Source organism: Cebus imitator, unplaced genomic scaffold (genome assembly GCF_001604975.1).
Source record: "Cebus imitator isolate Cc_AM_T3 unplaced genomic scaffold, Cebus_imitator-1.0 Scaffold35, whole genome shotgun sequence".
In the NCBI taxonomy this organism is placed as follows: Eukaryota; Metazoa; Chordata; class Mammalia; order Primates; family Cebidae; genus Cebus; species Cebus imitator.
Window position 1 is genome coordinate 8,482,222 of NW_016107350.1, and position 27,080 is coordinate 8,509,301.

Genomic DNA, 27,080 nt, shown 5'->3' on the forward strand with positions numbered 1-27,080 from the left:
ATTCCAGGTGTGCCTATTTTGAAAGTTTCACTAGCAACATTCAACTACAGCAAAAGGATTTTAAAATTATACTATTTTTTATATTTAAAGACAAGGTAGATGATATTGTAAAGCCTTCCCTTAATTCAGCCTATTCCATTTTCACAAAACAACAACATTTGCCTTATAATTGCGGCATCTGAATCCCGTCAAATCAATTTTCATGTACATAACTGCAGTGCAACAGCAAAAAAAAAAAAAAACTTAGGACACCCGGAACATCCTTATTTTTAAGGATCTCATATGCTCCCACTCAAGAGAATAGAACCAACACTCCCACACTATATTTCTCTTCCAAAACTAGCCAGCCCTGTGAAGAAAGCAGAGAGATAATGAAGAACAGTTGCCTACCTTCACTGGTACCCACATTCTTCTGGGCTTTGGTGGGCGTGTGATCTGTACTTGAACTCACGTCAGATGAGATGCTCGAGCTGCCTTTGCCTGGAAAAAACAGGAATGAGCGGCTTTTGAGTTTTGTAATTTCAGAACTGGATCGTGCCTTCCACTCGGTCCCACACTAAGCCATATCGCTAGTTTCCAAGAAAGCAGCTATAATACAAAGAACAGAGTTTATTAAGTTTTTTTGCCTTATGCATTAAATATCTTTTGGGAAATATCTGATCCATGTTATAGTAGAACTAAAGTCCTCTTATAATATAGCTTGACTATAAACTCAGACTAGATTATAAAACATAGTCAAATATGATAACATAATCTCTTTTTCGCATAGATGTGAATAAGAAAGTACATGTGGGGAACACATCTCCTGCATTAATTTTTTATTTGCAACTCTAAATTATGCATTTCTCAGTAAAGGAAATAAGCAAAGCTCCTCTGGCAAAACCAGAGGAGCAAGAGCATGCTAATTCCAAATAGCTGCATCACATCAAAAAATGATTTCCCTGTTTTAATAGGTCCTCCTTCAAAAAAAAAAAAAAAACACAACAGAAAACATTTCATTTCTCTAATGCAGCAGTTCTCAACTGGAGATGATTTTTCTGTTCTAGGGGACATTTAGCAATGTCTGGTATCATTTTTGTTTGTCACAAACGAGCCAGTAGAGACCATGCATGTTGCTAAACATCCTAGAATGCACAGGGCGGCCCCCACAAGAAAGAATTATCCAGCCCAAATGTCAATAGTGCCAAGGGTGAGAAGCCCTAGTCTAAATAATCTTAGCTCAAGGCTTAGCTCAAGTTTGACTCTTCTAAACTTTCATATAATCATATACATAAATACTGTTAAACATTCTTCAGATGTCACATGAAAGTCTGTAAATATGCCGGGCACAGTGGCTCACGCCTGTAATCCCAGCACTTTGGGAGGCTGAGGCGGGTGGATCACGAGGTCAAGAAATCGAGACCATCCCGGTCAACATGGTGAAACCCCGCCTCTACTAAAAATACAAAAAATTAGCTGGGCATGGTGGCGTGTGCCTGTAATCCCAGCTACTCAGGAGGCTGAGGCAGGAGAATTGCCTCAACCCAGGAGCGGAGGTTGCGGTGAGCCAAGATCGCGCCATTGCACTCCAGCCTGGGTAACAAGAGCGAAACTCCGTCTCAAAAAAAAAAAGAAAGTCTGTAAATATGAACCACACTTTACTGCCCAGTGATGGAGAAACCTACTGACTTTAGTGGACAGATTCCTCAGATGCCCTCACGGTAGCCACGTCTGTGTCATCTCCGCCCCTTGAGGGTGGGCCGAATCTATGATGCCTCTAACCAACAGGCTATGGGGAAGGTAAAGGCGTTTTGCAGATGTAAAGTCTCTAAGAAGTTAACTGAATTAATATTGACAAGGGAAATTATTCTGGGTGGGCCTGACCTAATTAGGTGAGTAAGTTAAAAGAGGGCCTGGAGGAGAGAGACCCTTCCTGCTGGCCTTGAAGCAACAAGTGCCCGTGAGTTCTACAGCTACAAGAAAATGAGTTCTGCCAACAACCAGGTGAGCACTGAAGAGGACCGTGAGCATTGGAGGGGCACCCAGCCCTGGCCGGTGCCTTCATTGCAGCACTGAGACCGGAACAAAAGATCCAGCTAATGCAGAATTCTGATTCCAGAAACTGTGGAATAATAAATGCTCCTATGTTAAGCTGCTAAATTTGTGGTAACGTTTTTTGTTATTAAGCCATTAGAAAGCTATTGTTAATGACCAGCTAGTTATACCATAGATGAATTCTTTTAGCTCCACAAGTGATGATCAAAACTCTTACGTGCAGTTGAGAAACATCAGTTTCCAATAGTCTTTTCTTCCCGGTGGTAAATGCAATGGACTGAATGTTTATGTCCTTCCAGAATTCATATATTGAAATCCTAATCCCCGAGGTGATGGTATAAGGAGTTGGGGCTTAGGTCATGAGGGCTCTGCTTAGTGCTCTTACGAGACATCCCACAGAGCTTCCTTACCCCCTTCTGCCACATGAGAACACAGTAGAAGACAGTTCTTATAAACCAGGTAGTGCATCCTCACCAGACACTAAATCTGCCGGCACCTTGATCTTTGACTTGTGGGTCTCCACAACTGTGAGAAATACATTTCTGATATTGATAAGCCACCCAGTCTTTGGTATTTCGTTATACTGGCTCGAAAGGACTAAGATAGTACAGAACTCTATTTAGGCAGCATGAGCTGACAGTCTAAATTCATACAGAGTAGAACTCCTTAGACTTTGGAGTTTTGTTTGCTTATGATGAAAATCACTGAACAATCCAGGCTGATGGTTAATATCACTTGAGGAGGGACTGCCTCAGGTGATGTGATATGCCCCATGGAAATATCAGGGAACTCAGAAAAATGGCCATCACCTCCCACTATGGCCCATTGCTCATCAGGACTTTGACTCTGAACAAACCTGTTATTCACTTTGTCCCCACCCCTTCCACAACCTCTACCCTCAGAGCTAACCAAAACAATGCAGTAATTCTCCAGTTGTTTTTGTCTAACCAGCCTTTGTGGCCTTGCAGCTGTGGCCATTTATCTGCCATGGTTCGTCTTTGAAGGTGGGTTGACATGGCAGACAGGGCCCCTAGTTAGAAGTATGTCCCTTGGCCTCTGACCCCAGTCTACCACTCCCTTGCTTTCTGACCTCTGACATTCACTTCTCCCCCTGCAGGCTCAGTGCCCATTATCTGGTAGGGGAAATTGCTGGAAAAATGATTCCTAGCAGCTCAGTCTATCATTCTTTGAGTCCATTACTTTACTCCTCAAACCTCAGTAATCCAAACCACTCCATTTAATAAGACAAATAACATTATTGTGCAACACCAATATGTAGACTTAAATTATTTTTATTACATTATTTTTTAGTGATGCACAAATGGAAAACTAGAAATAAACTCCATATGCTCCAGCTCTGATTCAACAATAAAACTAAAACACAATAACAAATTAAATGCAAAAACAATAAAATCCACAACATTCAAATTAACAGCATTAGTTTAACATGATTGATGATGTTATTTTGCTGAGATTAAACTGTCTTTCAAAATTTAAATACAGTACTCGCTGCTAAAGCCAATGTTCTCTTGGTTTTGGCAGGCACGTGCCACTCCCAGCTGCATGAGGACTCAACCCGCACATCACTTTCCTCTAATCGAACTCAGGGAACCCTTCCCTCCCATCAAAAGATAACATCAAATTGCCTTCACTTAGTCTGACTGTATCATGCACCTTTATAAGAATGCTCTTTTATTGCTTACCCATCTACAACCATTGGAGTAGAATGCCTTCCTTTCAACACGGGGAAACTTGGACAATAAAGCTCACAGCAGACTCTCCTATAAAGGGGAACCAGTACACAGTTCACTGTTTTTAAGATTATCGTCAAAATGAAAGCACAAAATAAAGCAACACATTTCAGAGAACATTCTCGGAAACATGTGAGAACATGTCTGCTGATCTCTCAGAGGGCTGCAAACTCCAATTTAAAAACTGCTCATTTACGAAGAAAGCGTAAAAGGTTGAGGAAAGAAATAATAATGTTATTTAGAATAATAGCTAACACTAAGTTCACATGTTGCACTGAGCACTCTAACAAATGCTTTAGGTACTTTCTCTTATTAATAGTTATCACACCCTATGACAGTATTTCTCAATCATTTCCTCATTATTTTACCCTCCAAGGAAACCGTTTAGACTTTTTTTTTCCCTAATTACCTCACCCCCAATCAAATCGCAACACCACAGATATACTATCTCTCTTACGTACTAAGTATGTGATTCTACTTAATACATCTTTTCTTGAGGGGGGCGGACTGTGTCCCCTTAGGAGCAGTAACACTACCACTGAAAATATATGTCCTTTGGTAAGTAAAACATTTTAAAATGTCTGAGCATTTAATTAATGAATTAAGGAAATCAAGAAAATAAAGACATAAACATAGTTTTATACTGTTTTTATTTTGGTTTTATTTTTATTTTTTGAAGTGGTGTCTGACTCTGTTGCCCCGGCTGGAGTGCAGTGGCACCATCCCAGCTCGCTGCAGAGTACAGCTCCTAGGCTCAAGTGATCTTCCTGCCTCAGCCTCCCAAGCAGCTGGAACTATAGGTGCACCGCCACAACCAGCATTTTTTTTTAATAGAGATGAGGTCTCACTTGGTTGCCCCAAGCTGGTCCCAAATTCCTGGCCTCAAGCAATCCTCCCACTTTGGCCTCCCAAAGTGCTGGGATTACAAGCAAGGGCCATCATGGCTGGCCAATACAGTTGATTCTCATTACTTGAGATATTTAGGTTCTATATAGTAACCATAAACACTAAATTAGAAAATCATTGCCCTAAAGGGAAACGGGGTTAGGTTCCTGTGAGCCTCTGGTCACATTTTTATCAATTGACCAGTATGTTAATTTACTTTTTGTGTTTATGTTTAAAGACATCTTATTTAACACAGATTGCTGATGCGCTGACATGGAACTCAAAGCCAATGGCACTGTATTTCATGTCCGAACAAAGCTTATCTGACACATATCGGTGACATCACAGCCCTCTTGCACTTAGGAACACTATATAGCTCTTCAATACTACACCTGGGAGTCATCTTAAACAGAGAAAACAGCAACAAAACATACAAAAGGCAAACAAAAAAAAAAAATGTGGCAACAGATGGACCCGAAAGAGAACACTGTGCAAAGCAGAAGAGGTGAAACCAGAAGGTGGAGTGTCACCTTCTTCAGCCTCATCTGGGATGGTGGGCAATGAGCCACTGAAATTTTTCACTGCTCTGCACGTATTTGTGAGTTACCGTAAAACTGCCTCAAGGACTGATTTGGGATTACACATAATTTGAGAATTAGCAAGTAGGCAAATTCTCAAATATGAAATCCACAAATAATGAGGAATGATGCTGCATTATCTTGATTATGTGTGATTTTGCAGCTTGCGGCCTGATTCTGTGTAGACAGGGATAGGCAGCATCGGGGATCTGGAGTGAAGAGGCCTGGGCTAGTTTGGCAAATTATTAGACCCTCTGTATTGTAGTTTTTGAGTTTCTTCAAGGTGGAGGGTCAATTCCTGCCTCATAGGGTTATTGTGACAATTAAATAAAACAATTCAGTTTGCGTGCTTAGGATAGTGTGAGCACCTAATAAATACCCAACAAATCTTTGTAGAATGAGGTTCCTATGCTGGATACCATGATATGCTCTTCTGCCTTGCTCTGAAAGCAATATCCATCTCCTTGTTGAATTCAAGAGAAGGAAGGGGGAGGGTGGTACTTAGAGAAGAAATGTTACAGAAGGAACACAGAGGGAAAGAACAAGGGGAATATTCAGCTTCTAATATTCAAAAGCAGAAGTCTGTAGTATGATGATATTCTTGCAAGTCAAGCTACTGTCTAAGGAAGGAACTACCTATATTTTCAGCCCTTTAAGAAAATCAGGAGTGAGACCTTTCAGATTAGACCCTGCAGTTGTACATACAGAAAGTCCAGATAAGAGGGAGGTGGTGTGAAGAGCACGGGAAGCCACCCTGCAGTGACACTGGAAAGGACCAGGGGCAAGGGAGACACAGGAGGGGAGCAGCCAGATTGGACTTTGGTTTCCCCTCTCTGGGCTTCTTCTGAGAAAAAAGAAAAAAGAGGGTGTGTTGGTTAAGGGAGAGTGATATGGTTTGGCTGGGTCCCCACCCAAATCCCATCTTGAATTGTAGGTCCCAAAATTCCCACAGATTGTGGGAGGGACCCCCTGTGAGAGATAACTCAATCACAGGGGTGGTTTCTCCCATACTGTTCTCACCAAAGTGAATAAGTCTCAGAAGATCTGATGGTTTTACAAGGGGTTTCCTCTTACGCATGGCTTTCATTCTGTCTCTTGCCTGCTGCCATGTAAGATGTGCCTTTTGCCTTCCCCCATGATTATGAGTCCTACCCAGCCACATGGAACTGTGAGTTCAATAAACCTATTTTTACTTGTAAACTACCCAGTCTCAGGTATATATTTATCAACACTGTGAAAACAGACTAATAGAGCGACGCTGGGGCGGTAGAATTGCTGTCACCTCACTTTCCTATGCTAAGGACGCTGCAGAGCACCTGCTTTCAGACTGCTCAGCCGCCAGCTAGAACCATGACTACATCAAGCTGCTGGGGTAGTACAGTCCAGCTCAGGGGCGTCTTGGGTTGCAGCTTCTGGGGTCACCTGTGTTTCATGGGGCCACTGACATGACCCCAAGTCAAGAAGAGTCTGTTGGGCGTGTGCCTTAGGGTATGAACACAGTGGAGTGAGATCTCATTCAGCAACTGTTACATAATCCATCAGGGCTGAGTGAGATGCTATAGATGGATTATATAAAACGTCAGCCACTGTTACATAATCCATCAGGGCTGCCTGCTTTGTGTGCAATTGGAGAGATGGAGGATTTGTGGTTTACAGTGTTAAACTGCATTGTTTCTGGAGCAGAGCTGGGTTCAAACCCCACCTCAACCATTTCCACATCAAACCTATGCTCATGTGCAAGTCTGCAAAACTCTAAGGCTTGTTTCATCACCAGTAACCCAGGGATAAAAGGCTTTCACCTTCTGTATAGGGGATCATAATCCCCATGCTTTGATGTCTGCATCAGTCAAGGTTCTCCAGAGAAACAGAACCAGTGGAGATTATGTATGTGTATGCATGTGTGAATATACAATTTTTAAAAATTGGATTGTTCACACAATAGTTGGGGCTGGCAAGTTTTGAATCTAGGTTATACCAGCAGGCTGGAAACTCAGACAGAAGCTGAGGGTGCAAGCTTGTGGCAGAATTTCTTTTTCCCAGTAAACCTCAGATTTGCTTCTAAGGTCTTCAAGTGATTGGATGTGGCCCATCCATATTATTATTTTCAGAGATAATCTCCTTTACTTAAAGTCCACTGATTGTAGCTGTTAATCATGTAACTAAATACCTTCACAGCAATGTCTAGATTCCTGTTTGATTAAATACTGAGTACAATAGCCTGGCCAAGTTGACACATAAAACTAACCATCACAGCAACAGACCCACATGGATTTAAAGTCCACAGCTTAACACTTCCAAGCACCGTGCCCAGGGAAGCATCTTCCAAACTTTCTAAGCCCTCTTGTCTCAGCTATAAAATAGGGATATGCACACACAAACAAAAGACAGCCACTACCTTACCAAAAATGGGGAGGACAACACCCACCCTGCAAGGTTTGGGAGAGGCTGCTATGAGAAAAAAATGAGCTCTGGAAGGTAAAGCATTAAGCCATGACCAATGCCAGTGAGAACCCACTCTGTGAGTTATTAATATTGACCCATTTCTTCAATTTATAACAGAAATTAAGAAATAAAATTTAAAATAATTATATAAATAATAAAATCTTATATATGCACATAAATTATGCATAATTTAAATACCCAGGAAAAATCCGCTCTTGCTAACTGCTTTACATACATGAAAGTTTGTTTATTTGACCAACAGCTAAACCCCCATTAGAGAACATTAGTACATTGGAACTGTGCTGGTTGGATTCAGTAAGGTAAAATTTTGTACTTTATTTAATTTCCTCACAAGTGGGCTAAAGACCCAAAGGGGGACAAATGAACAAACAATTAGGTATCAAATACAAACAAATATCAAAGCAAGGGAAAGTGAACATACTAAGTTTGGTAAATGTTATCTGTAATAGGCTAATATACACACATACAATTCTGAATCACTGAGATCAGTTGGTGAATCGATCATTTTGGTCAAATGGGACACACTATTAACTCAGGAATGTTAGCAGAAGAACGTCCTAGTCTTTTCTTCCTATCATGCATTCCTTTGGGCTGTCTGTTAGAGCGTGCCAGGTTTTCCTAATGTTTGAAGATAATGTTCATTTAACGGGGAGTCCTTTCAGTGAGGGACTTTAAGTTTCTTTTAAGAATTCCCCCATGTACTATGCAAAACTAAGTTTCTTCTCTTTTCTCATTTCTAGTGCTCAGGTTGATTTTGCAAATGTAGCTATTTAAAACAAGACAACTAATTTATTAACATTATAACACAAGCAAGAAAAAGGGTGTAATAGAAAACAAATCAATGGGGTCCTATGGTTACTAACACTCTTAAGAGTCTAAGACATCTCTTTCAAAACCGATTCATAATCTCTATTCCAGATCATATGCACTGCATTTGTCACATGGATTATAGCTGCAGGCTTCTAACACGAAATCCACACGCAGGTACACGAACCCACGTGGAGGCCTCAGCCCCTTATTTCTTGCTTCTCTCCACTGTCTTATTTTCAAGCTGCTGCTGGTGCACCATGAAAGGCTGATTTCATACTATATGTCCATACCAAAGGTAAGGGAATTTTTTTTCAAGATCTCAGAATTAGATCAAGGGAACAGTGGATCATATTTATGGGTTGAATTCACTGTTATTTTCCCGACTGGTATCTTGAAATAATTTCTTGTCTTCTTTGATCCACAGTTCAATGTCTGTCCCTACAGAATAATATAACATCAGTTATCTCAAACAATGATCTGGCTTAATTCCTGGCCCAGATGCATATTAGTTTTTGGAAAGAAACTGAATACATATTGTAAAAGCGTATGAGCTCTTTCAAGCCAAAGGAGAGAGATTAAATAGATGACTTCTCCAGGGGTGGAGCCCTTCAAGTGGGATGAGATGAGGAGGCAGAGAATCCTGAGCACTCTGCTTCATTTTGTTGTGAGCAAAAACCATGAGACAGTCTCCTTTGTTTTTGCTTCTGGTATTCTTTGTTCCACCCAGAAAAGATTAGAAGAAGGGGCTGAGGAAGGAGAGAGCAGGAAAGGAAACGAAACAGAAGGGAAATTGCCAAGTCATGTTTTCCTTTCTTCCTTTCAAGCCATTGAATGTCGTAACTGGTACTATCTTTGCACCAAACCACCTAACAAGTGGCCTGAGGGCCAACGAGCAAGATACCCACGTCTGTAACCGGGATGATGCGGAGTGCAGTCCACAAATGAATTCTTTAAAATCACCAGAGTCCATGATCTCATTGCCCACACATAGAGTGGGGAATTCCTGCCACCCCTGCTGTCTTGCTGTGTGCTTATGCAAGCATGATAATGTACATAATCCTATGCTCATACATGTAACATTGTATGTGTGTGTGCACGTGTGCACATGTGTGTGTTCTACTAGAGTCACAGCATGAAGACATAACAAAGGCCTTCTAGGATAACAAGTCAGAGTTAACCTCTAAAAAGAAAACTAATCAAAAAAACCTAAAATAGAAAAAATAGCCCTCAAGTGAGGTAGTATATGTCAGAGGATAAACTATGAAGCCCTCATAAAAATAACCATGTCTGTTACATGGGACCAGCTGAGTCAATTCTGTCAGCCTCTTCTTTTTGTAACTTTACAGTAATTATCTGATAGATAAAAATTATATATTTAAGGTATATTATGTGATAATCAGATGTACATATATATTATACAATGATTGAGCTCATACTTCACATTAGCACTGGACTTGGGACAGGGTCTCTTCCCCTAAGATGCTGTCATTCTCATGGGTTTACGTCCTAAGAAAGCCAAGGACATATTTGAGTATTTGCTCCACTGCCAAATGACAAAATGAAGCCATCATTGAGAAGCAAGACCTGGCTTAGGGTACTTGCTATTTTTAATTTCTTTTTCAAATTGTGGTAAAATGTACATAAAACAAAATTTGCCACTGTAATTGCTGTAAGGGTATTGATTCAATGGCATTAATTACATTCATAGTGCATGCAACCATCTTCACTATTTCCAGAATGTTTTCATAACCCCAAACAGAAGCTTTCTGAAACCATTAAATAGTAACTCACCACTCCTCCATCCCCCACCGCCTAGTCATGTCTAGTCTGCTTTCGATCTCTATGAAGTTGCCTGTTCTAGGTATTTCATGTAAGTGGAATTGCACAATATTAGTTCTTCTGTGTCTAGCTTTTTTCACCTAGCAAAATCTCTTCAAGGATCACCCATGTTGTTTCATAGATCCATGCTTCATTCCTTTCTATGGCTGACTAATATTGCACTGTGTGTCAATACTGCATTTTCTTTATTCATTCATCTGCTGATGAACACTCGGGGTGCTTCTACCTTTTGGCTATTGTGAATGCTGCTGCAATGACGAAGTGCTGGAATTTGACTGCTTGTGGTTTTTGTAACATTTGAAATTCTAGTGCTTTTTGTTTCCAGCTGAAATCAGATCCCCAGCTCTATGGCTGGAGCAGAGGAACAAGGCACGCAGCAGTCTTCCAGGAGAGAAAGGAGACAGTCCCACACTGCTGAGTCAGCAGCTCCTTGAGGGCCATTTACAACCTTGCTGCAGCCCAGGACAGGCAGAGATCTCGGGTTTAGGGAAAAGAGTCCACCGAGTATAATGTTACCTCTCAGCAGGGCTATATACTCGGTGCTACCGACCACAGTGAATTTGGAACAACAAAGCAGCAGACGTCACAAATGCTAACAGAGCAGATGCAGCTCACAGGATCACAGCACACACCTGCAGCAAAGCCCCACTCTTCAACAGCCAGTGGATGCCTGGGGGATTCTCCTACTTACCTAAATGGGGACTCATCACTTTCTCTGTGGGAAAGGCCAGAGCTGCAGCCTCAACTGAGATGGATAGAACCAGAAGGACTGTCCCACTCAACATCACACAAGCAAAACCATAACGTGAAATGGAAATTCCTACTCTAAACACACAGGGCCCTGAAGGATAGAAATTATTTAAGTCAATTCAGCTTAGCTAAAGGCTACGAAGAGAAAAAACTAAATAGAAGTCATCTGCTGGGTACGGTGGCTCACTCCTGTAATCCCAGCACTTTGGGAGGCCAAGATGGGTGGATCACTTGAGGTCAGGAGTTCCAGACCAGACTGGCCAACATGGTGAAACCCTGTCTCTACTAAAAATACAAAAATTGGCTTGGAATGCTGGTGGGTGCCTGTAACACCAGCTACTTGGGAGGCTGAGGCAGGAGAACTGTTTGAACCCAGGAGGCGAAGGTTACCGTGGGTCAAGATTACACCAGTGCACTCCAGCCTGAGTGACAAAGTGAGACTCTGTCTTCAAAAAAAAAAAAAAAAAGTAGAAGTCACCTAAGTTGATCAGCAGTCATTCCACATACCAGCTTTTTCTTGGTGGAGAAGGGTTTCCTTAGACAAAAATCTCAATTAAAATCAGTCTATTGTGCATTATTCCTAGAGGCTGTAATAGCTAATAATAAAAAGAGGAAAAGGATAATACTTTCACATAGTCCCCCCTTTTATTTTTTTGAGACAGAGTCTCACTCTGTTGCCCAGGCTGGAGTGCAGTGTTACAATCTCAGCTCACTGCAACCCCTGCCTTACGGGTTCAAATGATTCTTGTGCTTCATCCTCCTGAGAAGGATGGGATTACAGGCATATGCCACTATGCCCAGCTAACTTTTGTATTTTTAGTGGAGATAGGGTTTTGCCATGGGGGCCAGACTGGTTTCAAACTCCTCAGCCTCCCAAAGTACTGGAGTTACAGGCATGAGCCACCACGCCTGGCCCCACAAAGTCCTCTTAAATCCAGAGAAGGTAGCAGGAGGCTGAAAGTCTTCAGCATGCCTCATGCACCACCCTGGAGGGCATGAAGCCAGAAGTAAGGCTTAGGCCTCAATTCTGGCTTTACTACTAACTGGCTGGTTGAGCTTCAGGAAGTTCCTTACTTTCTCCATACCTCAGTTTCTTCATCTGTAAAATGGGGTAGTAGTCAAGATAGCCTCATAGAAGTATCATGAAAAAAATTGAAGTAAATAAGCAAATTGCTTGGAATGGTATACACATATAACAAATAATCAATTAGCTATTAATCATCCTCTCTAATAATACTCTTAATCAATAACTCAATTTAATTCAACAAATACATGCTAAATGTATTACATGCAAAGGATTATGGTTAGCACTAGAAAAAAAAGACAGTTTATATTAGGCTAGGGAGATAAAGCACAGACAGATAAATAGAATTAAGCATAAATGCAATATGAGGCTTGGTACAGTGGCTCCTGCCTGTAATCTCAACCCTTTGGGAGGCTGAGGCAGGAAGATCATTGAGGCCAGGAGTTCAAGACCAGCCTGGACAAATAGGGAGATCATATCTTGACAAAAAATGTAATTAAAACAAATTAACCAGGTGTGATGGTGTGTACCTGTGGTCCTAGCTAGGTGGGAGGCTGAGGCCAGAGTATCACCTGAGTCCCAGTGTTTGAGGCTGCAATGAGCCACGATGGCACCACTACACTCCAGCCTAGGTGACAGAGAGACCTTGTCTCTAAAAAGTAAAAGTAAAAATAAATATTTTTAAATGCTATATGATTAACTTTCAAATAGGGTCCTCAACTGCCATCCTCAAACCTGTTTTGTTTTCTTTTTTAAGAGTATTTTATTCTTCTTTTTGAGGGCAGGTTAGGAGGACATGAGATCTGAAGATACATGTCTAAGGTCAAAGTGTTGACCAACATCCAAATGCTACTTTGTTCACAAAATTTCATTACTGTTTAGTATGGCTGCTTTTTAAAATAATGGTAATAAAGATATTTAGGTGGATTGGAAACAATCAAGCACTCGAATGTCAACTCCATGAGGGCAAGCTCCATACCTGCCTTGGCCCCTGCTACATCCGATAGCAGGACTGTGCTGGGTATGTTACGGACACTTAGTACATATATGTTAAATGTGTTGAAATAAGAGAAGTAACTGACTGCCTGAATAAACTAGAAATTTATTCCTAATGGAATAGCCCTGGTCCACAACATTTTGTAATAAGCACTATCCCTTCCCCACCTGCACCACTCAAATCCATGCCACCCAACAAGACACAAAAGAGTTCCTACACAAGGGCTCTGTGTAGAACCTCCCACTACCTACAGAATCCCCGTGGTGACACGCTCTAAAGTACTCTGTGTTTGTTGCCACTAACTGGGTGGTTGAAATTTATAAAAATTTATTATCTTGCAGTTTTGGAACCTAAAAGTCTGAAATCAAGGTGCCAACAGGGCCATGCTCCCTGCAAGGGCTCCACGGAGACTCTGATCCATGCCTCTGTCCTGGCTTCTTGTAGTTGCCAGCAATCCTTGGCATTTGTTGGTTTGGGTCAACAGAACTCCGGGTGTAGCCTCAATCACCGCATGGCTAACTTCCCTCTGTGTGCCTCTGTGTCTCTTTTTATAAGGTCATCAGTCATATTAGATCGGGGTCACCCTATTCAGTATGCCCCCATCTTAAAATTAATTTTATGTGCAACAACCCTATTTCCAAATAAGGTCACATGCTGATGTTGCAGGAAGGACATAAATTGGAGGGTGAAAAAAAGGACACTCTTCAACCCAGCAGATACTCCCAACACTATTTTCTGCAGAATTAAATAGAAAGCACAAAATCCTACCCTGAGTCTCTCAAATGATCATTTGTTCAAGTTTCATTGTATGGCAGTATTATTATGGGTGGAAAAGAAAGATGAGCAAGTAAGATTGAATGTATCACAGAATGCTAGAAATCACAAAGAGTCCCCCAGCTTGTGAAAAACCAAGCACTTGGCACACCAGCATGAGTGGTTCCAAGCCTAAAAGAGCAGGCAATATGTCATGAAAGGCACCAGGTCAGAGCCTCCCCTTCCCACACACCCACCTACAGGCCTTTAGGCAATTATGCAAGAACTAACACAGATGCCATCTGACACAGAGACAGATGCTGCAGCAGCTGCTGACAGATGGTGCTTCACAGCTGGTTTTCTGAAGAGAATAATGAGAAGATCAGAGCCTCGGACTGGCTAAGGGTACACACATTAACACAAGAATTTCTATTGCAATACAAGTCAATCAAAAGTCATTTTTATGCTAATAACATGCACCACTCCCAGATCTCAGATCTGCACCAATAATTCCCAGATCTCACAGATCATGAAGACTTGTGTCTTGCATAATCTGGACGTACAATAAAAGACCAGTGTTCTTTCTAAAGTTCATCAGTGGTTCCACACAATCTGGGAGCACCTTAGAAGCCATGTGTTCCTTTCTTGGCATCAAGAGCCTCTGGTGTCAATAAATCCATAAGTGCCTCTTCTAAGTTACTCATTCATTCATTCAACGTCCCATGTCACACAAAATTCCATGATCAAGCCATCTCGGCCACAAAGGTTATTTCTTGCAGGATTTCTGGAGTACGGAAGGAGTGGAGAAAATACCAATATTGCCTTTCAACAGAGAATGTAGTGAAAGGAAGCACAGCATTATCCTTTGAGCCTGTGTAGCTTTATGTGGCTCAATCCCAGGTAAAAGACAGACAGTTATAGAGTTTGGTAACTTACTATCACTCATTGATTTTTAGGGTTTTCATTAAAAGCATATTTACCTTAATTGTCACTGAAGATCAGTTTAAATAAATTAATGAACATTCTGAATAATAAATTTTTAAAAGTTATCAATTCTCCTCTTTTCATGCATAGCATAATCCTATCAACAGTACAAGAAAAAAAGGGATTATATATTTAAGATCTTAAATCTTATTTAATGCAAAACAATTTTAAGATCCCACTATGTTTCCCATATCCCATTGCCCATTTATCAAAGAATCGTAAGCAAAAGTTGATTATCAAAATTCCGTATCAAGAAATGAGAAAAGATTCAAACAGCCCTTTTTGGTAAAGAGAATTATAATTGAGAAATAAAAATTAAATTCTAAGGCCCCCTACCAAATGAACAGACCCCCCTCTGGTCAAGGAGACTCCAGAAAAACCTTGGAAGCTCATTCCTCACCCATGACATGAAGGGAGGGTGGGTATGCCTTGTTATACCCTCCCTCACTTTCTTCCCCAAGGGTTAAAGAGAAATAAGCCTTTTCAAAAGACTGCACCACTGATATCAACCAACTACTTGATGCTGCCCCTCCCTTCTGTGGTTCTGACAAGCCAATTCACCAGCATTCCTTCCTGGTAAGAGACCACTGACCACAGAGTGATTCTGGCCAGTCTACAGAGGATGCACATTGTCCTCTGCTTCAACTTTTGAAAATAGAAGGCTGAAAAACACCACTCTTGGATCACCCGAATGCTCCCATTTTTTGAACGTTCCCATGAGGCAGCATGAAGCGCAGTCGGGCATGCGCATGTTTCTCCTTTCATGAATATTCATGACTGCTCCTATAGCTGACTGAATATGTGTATTTGGCCACCTCATTCAGAATAAATCCCTGTGTTATTCTTCCCATCCTTGACACATCTGTTTCTGGCTTCTGACGAGAGGCTATGCTTCCCCACCTGTCAGAATGGCTACCCTACAGGCTGCAACCCTTTCTGAGAAATAAAACTCTCCTTTCCCAATGTATGAACCTTGTCATTTTTCAGCTGACATAACAAACAAGTTTTCCTACCACAGAAAACCAAATATAGCTAAGCACTGAAATAGAGAAAGTGAAATCTGCAGCTCAATTTCACACTTACTCCCTTAATAACTAGGAAGCCCTGAGTAAAATACTTCTCAGCATCTATTCCTGTACCTCTGATTGGGGAAAGGAAAACTGAAGGAGATCATCTTCAAGACCCATTTCAGCTTTCCACACTCACATTCTTCACTTCTCTCTGCCCCACATGTCATCAGCCTTCTAGCAAAACTACAAAGCACTTTACAATCCTAAACCATGATCCAAAAAGACCTAAACGTCAAGTGGAAGAGTGGAGGAGATAGGGTTTTTAGCCAACTTTCTCTTCCTAAATTGAAATTTTCTGTGTGTTTTGTGTAACATGTACACACACTCACATAAAAATATACATGCATACATATATAAACACACATATACACACATATATATCCACATATGTATATTTCAGCCATCAAAGCATAACTGGATTATTTCACTGCTATCTCTTCTCTTTGGGTGTGTGACTTTTAAATACAATAATCTAATATGATCTTCTTAGTCCCCAAATGAAGGTCCCCATTTTATTACCTGCTATGGCCCCTAAGAACATCATTATATTCCTCCGTCTCTTCCACTGTCTTTGGGGCAGGAGGTTTTCTTTGGCCTATGGTGGGAAGCTGCAATTCTATTTAATAGGAGTAAAAGTGGTCACTTCCACCAATAGGCACCGCTGAGCACAGAGCAACAGAAAAAGTATGAATGGCAGCTAGAGAGTACCTCACAGATAACCAGAATCTTTCTCCTACTACAGCTTGTAGGAAGGAGAAGCTATGAGATTACACTGAATGCAGCAATTGCCCTCACCTCTGAATCCATTTTATCCCTAACTTTGTGTTGCTGCCACATGGTTGGGTGAGACTGATGTCACCTCCAGTTCTATTGAGGAGCTCTATTTACCCTAAGCCCATCAACACAGACCCATCCTCATTGCCCAGTGATTGCTCAGGAAGACAAGGAGGGGTAGTGTGGGCAGATAAACGGCCAAAGTTGTTCACTGGTAAAGAAAGAGATGTGTGCTCTTTCCCTCTCTGAGTACAATCATAGGCCTTGTTGGTAGCCACACTGTATTACAAGGGGAGTCAACAATTTCAATAAAAATGCACATGGCAAACAAAACAATGGCAAAAAAATATCGGGTAAGGACATCACTGAGCCATTACCTGTTCAATGGGTCCCAACACCCACCCCACCACTGGACTTCTCAGTTATGTGAACCAAGAAAAGACAGTCTGTCTGCTGCACCTGATGGTGAATGGTGAACTGCAGCAATGTTATGCTTACCAAAGCTGTATCTTGAATTCAAGGGGAAAAAAATCCTCATCCTAAAGTAAGATACTTTTTTTCCATATGAAAAGAGCATTTTTTAAATTTTAGAGACTGACTCTATGAAAGGTTGAATAAGTATAAAGTAATAATTTTAAGAGTGATGGGTTGTAATGTTTTAAATAAGCACAACCAAGTAAAAATAAGAAGCATTATACTTAGCCGCATGATGAATCTGATAAGGCTGGAAAATAGTTTAGGGTACTCTGGGTAATAAACAGATGACTTGGTAGGTCTCTTTCCTCTTTGAAAAACTTTAATTCAGCTTCCACCTATAATCTACGGTGTATTTTTCAAAGCTTTATGTATTTTTAAAAAAATCATTCCCCCCTAAATTTTGCATTTACAGCCCTTTTATCATATAAATTGCAGTCATAACCTAAGTTAAGGTTTGCAGGAGCCAGTGAATGGAAAGGTCTGGCTTCTATAAAAGAAGACACATTAAGCAAAATAAATCTTGCCTGAAACTGGAATAGTTCTTGAATATAATAACTTAGGAGTTAATCTCTCCTCTCTTTTGAAAACATAATAGCTTTGCCTTTGAGCCAAAGTAGATCAAATAGTCCAGGGGTAGCTGTTATTCCTTTTCTCATTCTTATTCTTGATGCACTGACACTTGATTAATAACTGTAAAATTCCCTAGAATTTTTTTCCCAAACTCTTCTAGCATGAAGGCATCACTTCATCCATAAAGGTGATGGGAACATTCGAACTACTCTTCCCTCTAAAGGAAGAACAGGGCCAGGGATTGAAGCTTTCAATCTACACATTAAAATCTTCCCCTGCTCTAGGCCTTCTTCACACACCTTCTTGTAAAACTCTGTTGGAATGTGATTTATAGGGCTTCAACTCATGAAAATAAAAAGTAAGAAGTTCAGGAATTTGAGATGGTATTTTTTTATATGATATCTAGAGAGATGTTTTCATGCACAGGGCTTGGGACAGGCAGAATAATCTTACTGGCTTCAAGATCTATATATCTTTTATAAAATTGAGGTACAATCAAGTATTTGGGCCTAAATGTTTTCCCTTCTATCCCTACCAGGGAAAACACTACAGCAAAGTGCTATATTCTTATTCCGTATTCTCAGTACAACATAGTTTCTTCTATGACCTATGGTCACCAAAATGTGTGCGGATAGTGGTTTCTCCCCCACAAACAAGCAAGCAATCAATCAGTTCTGCAGCAGATTCTCCAGCTGGGTGTCCTAGAATTCAATTCAATTCTGATGCTATCTACCTAAAGATAGTGTCAGATTTCACAGGTTGAGGGCTCAGTCCCACAAGGTTGCCCCCGCTTTAGATGCCAATCACATGTCCAGCCCACTCAAACTTCGGATCAACTGGCTTGTATACAAAATGAGGTTTCCATGGCCTCCACCTTGGGTTTGATTAATTTGCTAGGATAGTCCACAGAACTTAGGCAAACACTTACTTAGGTTTACTGGCTTACCATAAGGATATTGCAAAGGATAGAGATAAAAAGATGCACAGAGAGAGGTATGTGGGAAGGGGCATGGAGCTTCCATGCCCTCTCTGGGGGCAGCGTCCTCCAGGAACTTCCACACATTTGGCTATCTGGAAGCTCTCTTAGCCCTCTGGAGTTTTATGGAGGCTTCATTACATAGACATGATTGATTTCCTCATTACCCACTGGTGATCAACTCAACCTTCAGCCCTTCTCCCCTCCTTGGGGTATTCTGTGCCCAGAATGCAGGGGAAATAAAGTCAGTCTTTTACTCGGGTTCATGCAGGCACTGCCCTTGTGGGTTAGGAATAGGAATATATGGTATGCACAATTTTATCAATTTTTTCTTAATTTAATTCAAGCATTTCAAGTATCTTACCAAATTCTTATTTATTTATTTATTTTTGTGGAGACAGGGTCCCACTATGTTAACCAGGCTGGTCTTGAATTCCTGGGCTCAAGCAATCCTCCTGCCTTGTTGGCTTACCTAAATTCTGAGTTGATATTTATTTTTGTTTTAATATGAAGAAAATCCGTATTTTTTTTTTTGAGACGGAGTTTCGCTCTTGTTACCCACGCTGTAGTGCAATGGTGCGATCTACGCTCACCGCAACCTCCGCCTCCTGGGTTCAAGCAATTCTCCTGCCTCAGCCTCCCGAGTAGCTGGGACTTCAGGTGCGTACCACCATGCCCAGCTAATTTTTGTATTTTTAGTAGAGACGGGGTTTCACCATGTTGACCAGGATGGTCTCGATCTCTTGACCTCGTGATCTACCCGCCTCGGCCTCCCAAAGTGCTGGGATTATAGGCGTGAGCCACTGCACCTGGCCAGAAAATCCGTATTTTAAAAAGGAGACAAGAATTAGTAACTAGTGCTGAATAACTACTCATCTATTAAAAACAAAAAAGACCCTACACATATCATACAGAAATTAATTACACCATGCTTTTTTATCTAAGGGCAAAATGTACTTTAAAAAATGCCTTTTTCTTTGTTATTTCCCAAGCATACCTTAGCCCAGTTTTGGCATGCCCATTCATTCTGATTTAACTCATTTCATGCAGCAGAGTCAAGAGTCCTTGTTTTTACAGACAAGAGACCTTCACTCTAATCCCAACTGTGTACTGGAACAATCCCTTAATATCTGTAAGTCTCCATTCTTGCCTTCTATCATGCAAGAAGATTAGGACTGTGATGCCCCCTTAACTATTACAGCAGCCCTACTGAGTGTATGCTGCAATCTTGTTATTCCGCCAAATCCCCATCTACCCACTGAGATAGGACCCATGGGACTATTCTCATCGACAACAGGGAGAATCTAAGGTAAGGCCTGTAAAACTGTCCCAGAGTCTGTAAGAAAAAGCTCCATGCGTCAGAGACCTCACCACCATACCACATCATCTCCTTAGATTTTTATTGTAGTCTTGGTTGAAAAGCACAGATGCTGGAGTAAGTGTACTTAGATTCAAATCTTTTTGCTACTGTCTATCTGCTTGAATTTGGAAAAATGCTTAACTCTCTGCCTCAGTGTCCTTATTTATAAAATGGGGTCCCAGATTTTCTATGAATTAACACATGTAAAGCACCAGTTGGATGCCTGGCACACAGTGAGTGCTCAGTAAATGTTACCTAGTAATACTGTTGCAAGAGTGTGGATTAATACAGTTGTATAATACTTCAAAATTAAATCCCTATATCAGCACTGCAATCTAAATAATTTATTCTGAATTAATTATCAAATTAAAGAATTCAGACCTGATCTCTCCAGGTACTTCTTTCCTCCCTACACATCAGCCAATCTGATCTGCCTGCAATTCCCTCCACTCGTCATATGCAGCACTGCCTGTTTCAACTCTTCCAAGCTTAGAATGACATCTCTTCCCCTCCTGATCCATTTTCAACTCCTCCACAGCAGTCTTTCTGGGTCTCTAAGATCCCTTCCCCGCTTGGAATGTTGTACCATTTACAGTCATTTGGCACTTAATGTAGTAATAATCACAGCTGACGCTTATAGTACTCTTGGGATTATACCAATTTGTTTTTATGTATATTTTCTCACTGCATTGCATTCCTATCTTCTTACATGCCCTGGGATCATAGTCTCATATACACTGCAGCTGGCGAAAAGACTACACGTGGAGCCCATGGGAGAAGTTTACTGCTGCTAATGGCAATGCTCTAGATACTGGGAAACAAAAAAGTCAGGGTGAACCTCTTGTCACATACAGACATATATTTTTAAATGTAAGATTGACTATGATTCCACATATGCACAGAGGAGCATAGCAAGGCAACTGAACTTAGCAACGGGAATAGACACACAGAGAATCAGGGTGGAAACAGCATTTCTACTGTAATCAAGAACTTTTGCAACATGCAAAGAGAGGTCGTTCTGGTATCATTGTCAGCAACAGCTGGAATACAGTGTGTCACCAGTACAGGTTAGTATGCAAAGAGGCAGTCTACAACTCTGAAAACCTGATTCCTGGAACATTTCCAAAGCAGTCTGTGTGACTCTCCATTCTGGACTGGCCCCTTTTCGAGCAGCAGCCTCTTCAGGTCCCTGAAGCCCCACTGCATCTCCAGTACCAAGGACAAGCCCACAGTCACCCACCTCCAACCCCAGTGTGAGCAGGGAATAGCAATCATGCTCCTGTTCCTAGCCCTGGACGACACACATCAGGAATTCAGACTGTCTGGTGAGAGGCCAATGGGTACTCCCATCATTCACACAAAACATACCTCCCTCACCACCGCATAAGAAATGGAAAGACAGTTTCAAAGAGTTTTCTGGCCTGGACCGCCCAAGATCAGAACAGATACACTTTTAACCTTTTCAGCTGTTTACTTTTCAAATGCCTTACCAAATTCTTGACCTCTCTGACCTACCATATGTCCGCCCTCCACGTTCGATGAAAAGCCTGGAAAACCAAGTTGTGAAACCTCCTGTTTAGCCTTCTCAGCCTCATTCAAAAGGAAAATATTTCCCTTTCACTGCATGGTGTAGAGGTGGAGGCAATGCCTTAAAAACTTACCTAATTAATCACTCAAATAAACTCCACCAACAAATAAATACTAAATGTCTAATGTATATAGAACATATTGTGAGCACTGGACAAAGTCATTTATCCTACGGAAAGAAATGAGTAGACTGAATCTTTAGTATTATGGTGAACCATAAGAAATGGCCACTTTCATGGGTTAAAAACAGTCAGAATGAACACTCTCATATGGTTCAAAATAATTACAAACATTTCTTTGAGGTTAGCTTCCAAGGTTGCCATTGAGTATGAAAATAACTAAACTTCATAGGATAGTGCCCAAGACATAGGTACGTACACTGAGTTTTTCTCTAGAGTATATAGTGCCATACATAGTGAGTTGAGTATATTTAGAGAAATAACATATATTCAGCATAAAGACAGCAAATTCACCAACTACAAAAGGTGATAAAAAATATTTGTTACACAAATTACAGAGATTTCAAACAACAAAACCTGTACATTTTTATGTCTACCTCTTATATTATTTAGCTTATTACAAAAGTCTTAGGAAAATCAGCTACTAAATGCTAATCTAAATCTTTGCACCAGAAAACTTAATTAGAATTCCACAACAAGCAGAGAAAGACTACCTCTCCTTAAGTTATTTCCCAGTATTCAACCAAATGCCTAACTATACAGCGGCTGACAGAGGATCACACTTCCCTTGTGTTTGATATGTGTGTCTTATCCTGGAATCTGTCTTTTCATCATTACTTTTTTGCTTTTCATTTTCAAGTACAAACAAAATTTTAGCTCTAGGCTAATGAAGTAAGCAGACTATCCATTAAACTCTTCAAATAATGACCTCTCACTAATAAAATTTATTTTCTCTCCATGGAGCTAAGCTGACCTAAACGTTAGGAGCATATAATTTTCAGTTTTTAATTTATATAGAAAAAAAAAAAAACTCCAAAAACTAAAGGTTTGGACTAGATATGTAGACAAATTTCCTCCTCCCTCTGATGAGCCAGGTCTTCAAATCAGTTATTATAAAACACACTTCGGGACAAATGGCACAACATTTCCTTGAGGCTCTCAGGGGTACTCACATTTTAAATGGAAAGCCCAAACTTAAACTGCAAAATAGTGTAGTTTTCAAGCATTCTATAGAAAAAAAGAATATTTGTGATGGTGTCAGGCTGTGTATTTGGCACTTTATATACATAATTTGACATTTAATGTTCACAACAAGCTTATGGGCTACGCGTTATTATCTCCATTTTCAAGGTTAGAGAACTGGAACACAGAAGTTTAACTTGCGCATGATTTCTCAGCAACTGTATCCCAAATCAGAACCAGGTCCATCTCACTCCAAAACTCACCTCCATGCTGCTGCTTTTTCATCAAAAGTTAAACACATGACTATGATGTTTGTGGGTGAAGAATGTAAAGCTAGGGCAGACGATGGACAGGCAGAAGGCCTAAATTCTAGGCCACAATCTAGAATTTTTTAGGTAAGAGATTTAAGTTCTCTGAGCCCCATTTTCTCAGAGCATGAATACAGTAGGTGTCCAATGCACACTGGTTCAGCTCAGAGGTTATTACGTGTCTCCAAGATGCTTCAGTGTCGTGGGCTTAGGCCCTCCTACCACAGTAGGCAGATGGCTAATGAGGCCAACCTGATTCCTCACAAATTTCAAGACACATCACAAGTTCTGGGGCACAGGGGACTGATGTTATTTGAGCTCCTGTCCCTATCAAGTGAAGGAGTGAAATGGAAGCGGCCACTTCTTGACTCGGGCTTTGGTCCTAGGCCTTCCATGGACCCTTAGCCTTCCCATGTGCCCAAGCCCTTTAACAAGAGCATTATTTTCATTTTATAAGGTGCAATTTCTACTTGAATGCCTAGCTCCGTGACCTGCAAAATTATCCAGGCATAATGAAAAACTGTCACAATCTGCTACCGCCCATGGGCAAAATCGAATTGCAGTCACTCAAGTCTGGGGAGATGCTGGGCCCCAGAAAACCAGATCTGACTTTCTGAAATGCTACGGGAATCAAAAGGGCAAGCTATGGTCCTTGTAGTCCCAGGCTTGTTATTTACACAGTTAAAAATCTGCCTTCTTTATAAAGAATTCTTCATCCTATAAAAATACAAACGAGGCTGGGTGCAGTGCCCTCCTGTAATCCTAACACTTCAGGAGGCCGAGGGGGGCAGATCACAAGGTCAAGAGTTCAAGACCAGCCTGGCCAATATGGTGAAACGCTTCTCTAATAAAAATACAAAAATTACCTGGGTGTGGTGCTGGGCGCCTGTAATCCCAGCTCCTTGGGAGGCTAAGGCAAGAGAATCATTTGAACCTTGAAGGTGGAGTTTACAGTGAGCCAAGATCACACCATTGCACTCCAGCCTGGGTGACAGGATAAGACTCTTGTCTCAAAAAAAGAAAGGAAAAAGAGACAGAACATAAAAGCACAACTTTTAGGTTAACTAGAAGCATTTTCCCCAATAAAGCTATGTGACTCAGTAATTTATATTGATCTGGTCCCTGCTTTGAGTAGGCCTTAGGAACTGGGAACCTAACAGTGGCATCATCTCTTCTCTCAAGACATCCAGGAGAGGACTAATCTGATTACTGTAATCACCAAAACGATGGCTATAAATAAAGGCATGGTGCTCAGACCTGGTGGGGCAGTAAGGTGATCTGGAAAGTCAGACAACAGGAAACATGCATCCCAAGGGGAATGAGAGGCCCCGAAGCAAAAGGGAACACTTAGCATTCAACAACCACAGATTCTTTACGGGGGCTAGAGAAGACAGATAAAAGAGGATAAGAAGGTGGGAGATAGTGGTGAAACTTGAAGTCTTGCAGTGCACGGTATGGAACTTGAACTCTATCCGGGGAGCAATGAGGACCCTTTGAAGGATTATAATAAGCAGACTGGTATATCAGATTGCAGAAAGCTAGGTCGAGCTTAGAGAAGGGAATGGAGGTAGTAAAAGTAGAGGCTGTGAGTGTGGTTAGAAAGCTGTTATAGAGGTTGGAAATAAATGAATATATCCAAGAGATATAAATCCAGTAGAAATACCAGGAATTTGTGATTGGACATATGAGGCAGCGGAGTCCTCAAGTGTTCAGAGGAATAAACGTAGCCCAGGCTGTCATGCGTGAGCAATTTGAGACATGAGGTTCTATGTATCATGCCTGCACCTGGAGGACAGACACCAGAAGAGGGTATGTTCCTCTTTACGCTCCCCAGGCTTGCCGAATTCTCAAACTCCTTTTCCGTTCTTTACTGAAAACATCAGGCCCAACCAGGACTCCACAGCTCTCTCCTCTCTTCCATGTCCCTCTTCCAAGCATATCTTTCTAACATCATTGACTCTCAAGGTCAAAGGTATCTTAAGAGAGGTTGAAAACAAAAATCACTCTTTTAAGAAAAAGGATGGTAGGAACATGGGATGGTGAATGAAGTCTCAATCTTCACTGTTTTTGGAAACACACAGGATCAAGTGTAAGCCAGTTATTCACAGCAGCATTCATTAGCTACAGAGCAGATGGAGAACCTACTGAAACATGTGGACCCACAGTGTCCACAGCCCTGCCTGAATCTCATTTATGCATCATCACTTCCAATGATAATACTGAGGACACTGGCTTGGGAAACCAACAGGGGAATCCAGAAAACAAAGACAGCTACTTGGGCTATGCACTGGCCTGATGTGACCCACCAAGGAACCCTCTCTTTCAGGCTTCTTAAAAGAATAACTTCCAAAGTCTTTTCTTCTGATTTGAAGAACTAATAGGAAAATAAATCATGCAATTCATCAAGCCCTTTAATGCACAAATACTCTATTAGTCCCTTCTCACACTATTATAAAGAAATACTTGGAACTGGGTAATTTAGAAAGAAGAGAGATTTAATTCATTCACAGTTCTGCAGGCTGTACAGGAAGCATAGATAGGGAAGCCTCAGGAAACTTACAATCATGGCAGAAGGCAAAGGGGAAGCAGTCATAACTTGCATGGTTGGAGAAGGAGGAAGAGAGAGAAGGAGGCACTACACACTTTCAAACAACCAGATCTTGTAAGAACTCACTATCATGAGAAAAGCCAGGGGGAAATCCACCCCCTTGATTCAATCACCTCCCACAAGGCCCCTCCTCCAACATTGGGGATTACAAATCGACATGAGATTTTGATAGGGACAGAAATCCAAACCATATCAAACAGCATGATGTACCCCTCACTGCATCCATAGTGTCAATGCAGAAATACAGACAACAAATGTTTTATCCCCCTTATCCCCAAGGTTATCAGGAGCTGGGTTAGGAGCATAGAGTTTCTCACTATTCTTCCTCTTGTATATCCACCTTTCTTTCTCTGTTAATATATTTTGTAGGTTATCCTATTAGTTACAACAAGAAATCACCTGAAATTTCTCAGGAAAAGGGCTTCAGTAATCCACAATAGCTCATTGATCAGATTAGCTGTATCAGAAGGAACATGAAAATGAGTTTGTAAAAAAGAAGGAAGATGGATTAAAATCTCCATATTTTGAACAAAGTAAGGATATAATGGTGTAGATCTTCAAAAACTCATAGTTTAATAATTTTGCCATAACCTGCATGGAAACAGATCATGCAGAGAAGTCAGAGATACATGTTACAATTGGGAAGAAAAATACAAACATCCTTATTTCATACAACCTGTTAATAAGTCAAAATTACAACGTGGTGGCCAGACACAGTGGCTGATGCCTGTAATCCCAGCACTTTGGAAGGCTGAGGCAGGAGGATCACCTGAGGCCAGGAATTTGAGACCAGCTTGGCCAACATGGTGAAACCCTGTTCTCTACAAAAAATACAAAAATTAGCCAGGCACGGTGGTGCGCACCTGTAATCTCAGCTACTCGGGAGGCTGAGACAGGAGAATCACTTGAACCCAGGAGGCAGAGGATGCAGTGAGCGGAGATCATGCCACTGTACTATGGCCTGGGCAATGAAGAGTGAAACTCTGCCTCAATAACAAAAAATTACAACATGGCTTTTGTCTTGTGCCACAGTTTCTCTGTGTGATGAGCAAAGTCACTGATTTACACATCGGTACTTTACAATGTGCAGTAAAATCAGCCTGAAATATTTCAAAGTGATAGCTTATTTGGGGAATGACAGCATCCACATTAAAAACGTGACCATTCAGTTCTGACAGTAAATAAATCACTGGACAGTGCCTCCACAATCTACCACCGTTGAGCAATAAATCTTTGGATTCAATTGTACACTAGACATACTGCTGTAAAGTAAAAGTCTAGTTTTACCTTGGTGACCCCAGTTTTGCCTCTGCTGGACAGTAAATCTGATGCAAAATGAG

General features: G+C 41.1%; 1 protein-coding gene across 1 annotated transcript in view; it reads right to left on the minus strand.

The window, feature by feature from the left end:
* Positions 1-27,080, minus strand: part of FBXL7 (F-box and leucine rich repeat protein 7) — a 419,633-nt gene that overhangs the window by 302,757 nt on the left and 89,796 nt on the right. Inside the window, exon 2 of the mRNA XM_017524664.2 lies at positions 391-480. Within this exon, the coding sequence (XP_017380153.1) occupies positions 391-480 (90 nt within the window). The remainder of the gene's footprint in view (positions 1-390; positions 481-27,080) is intronic.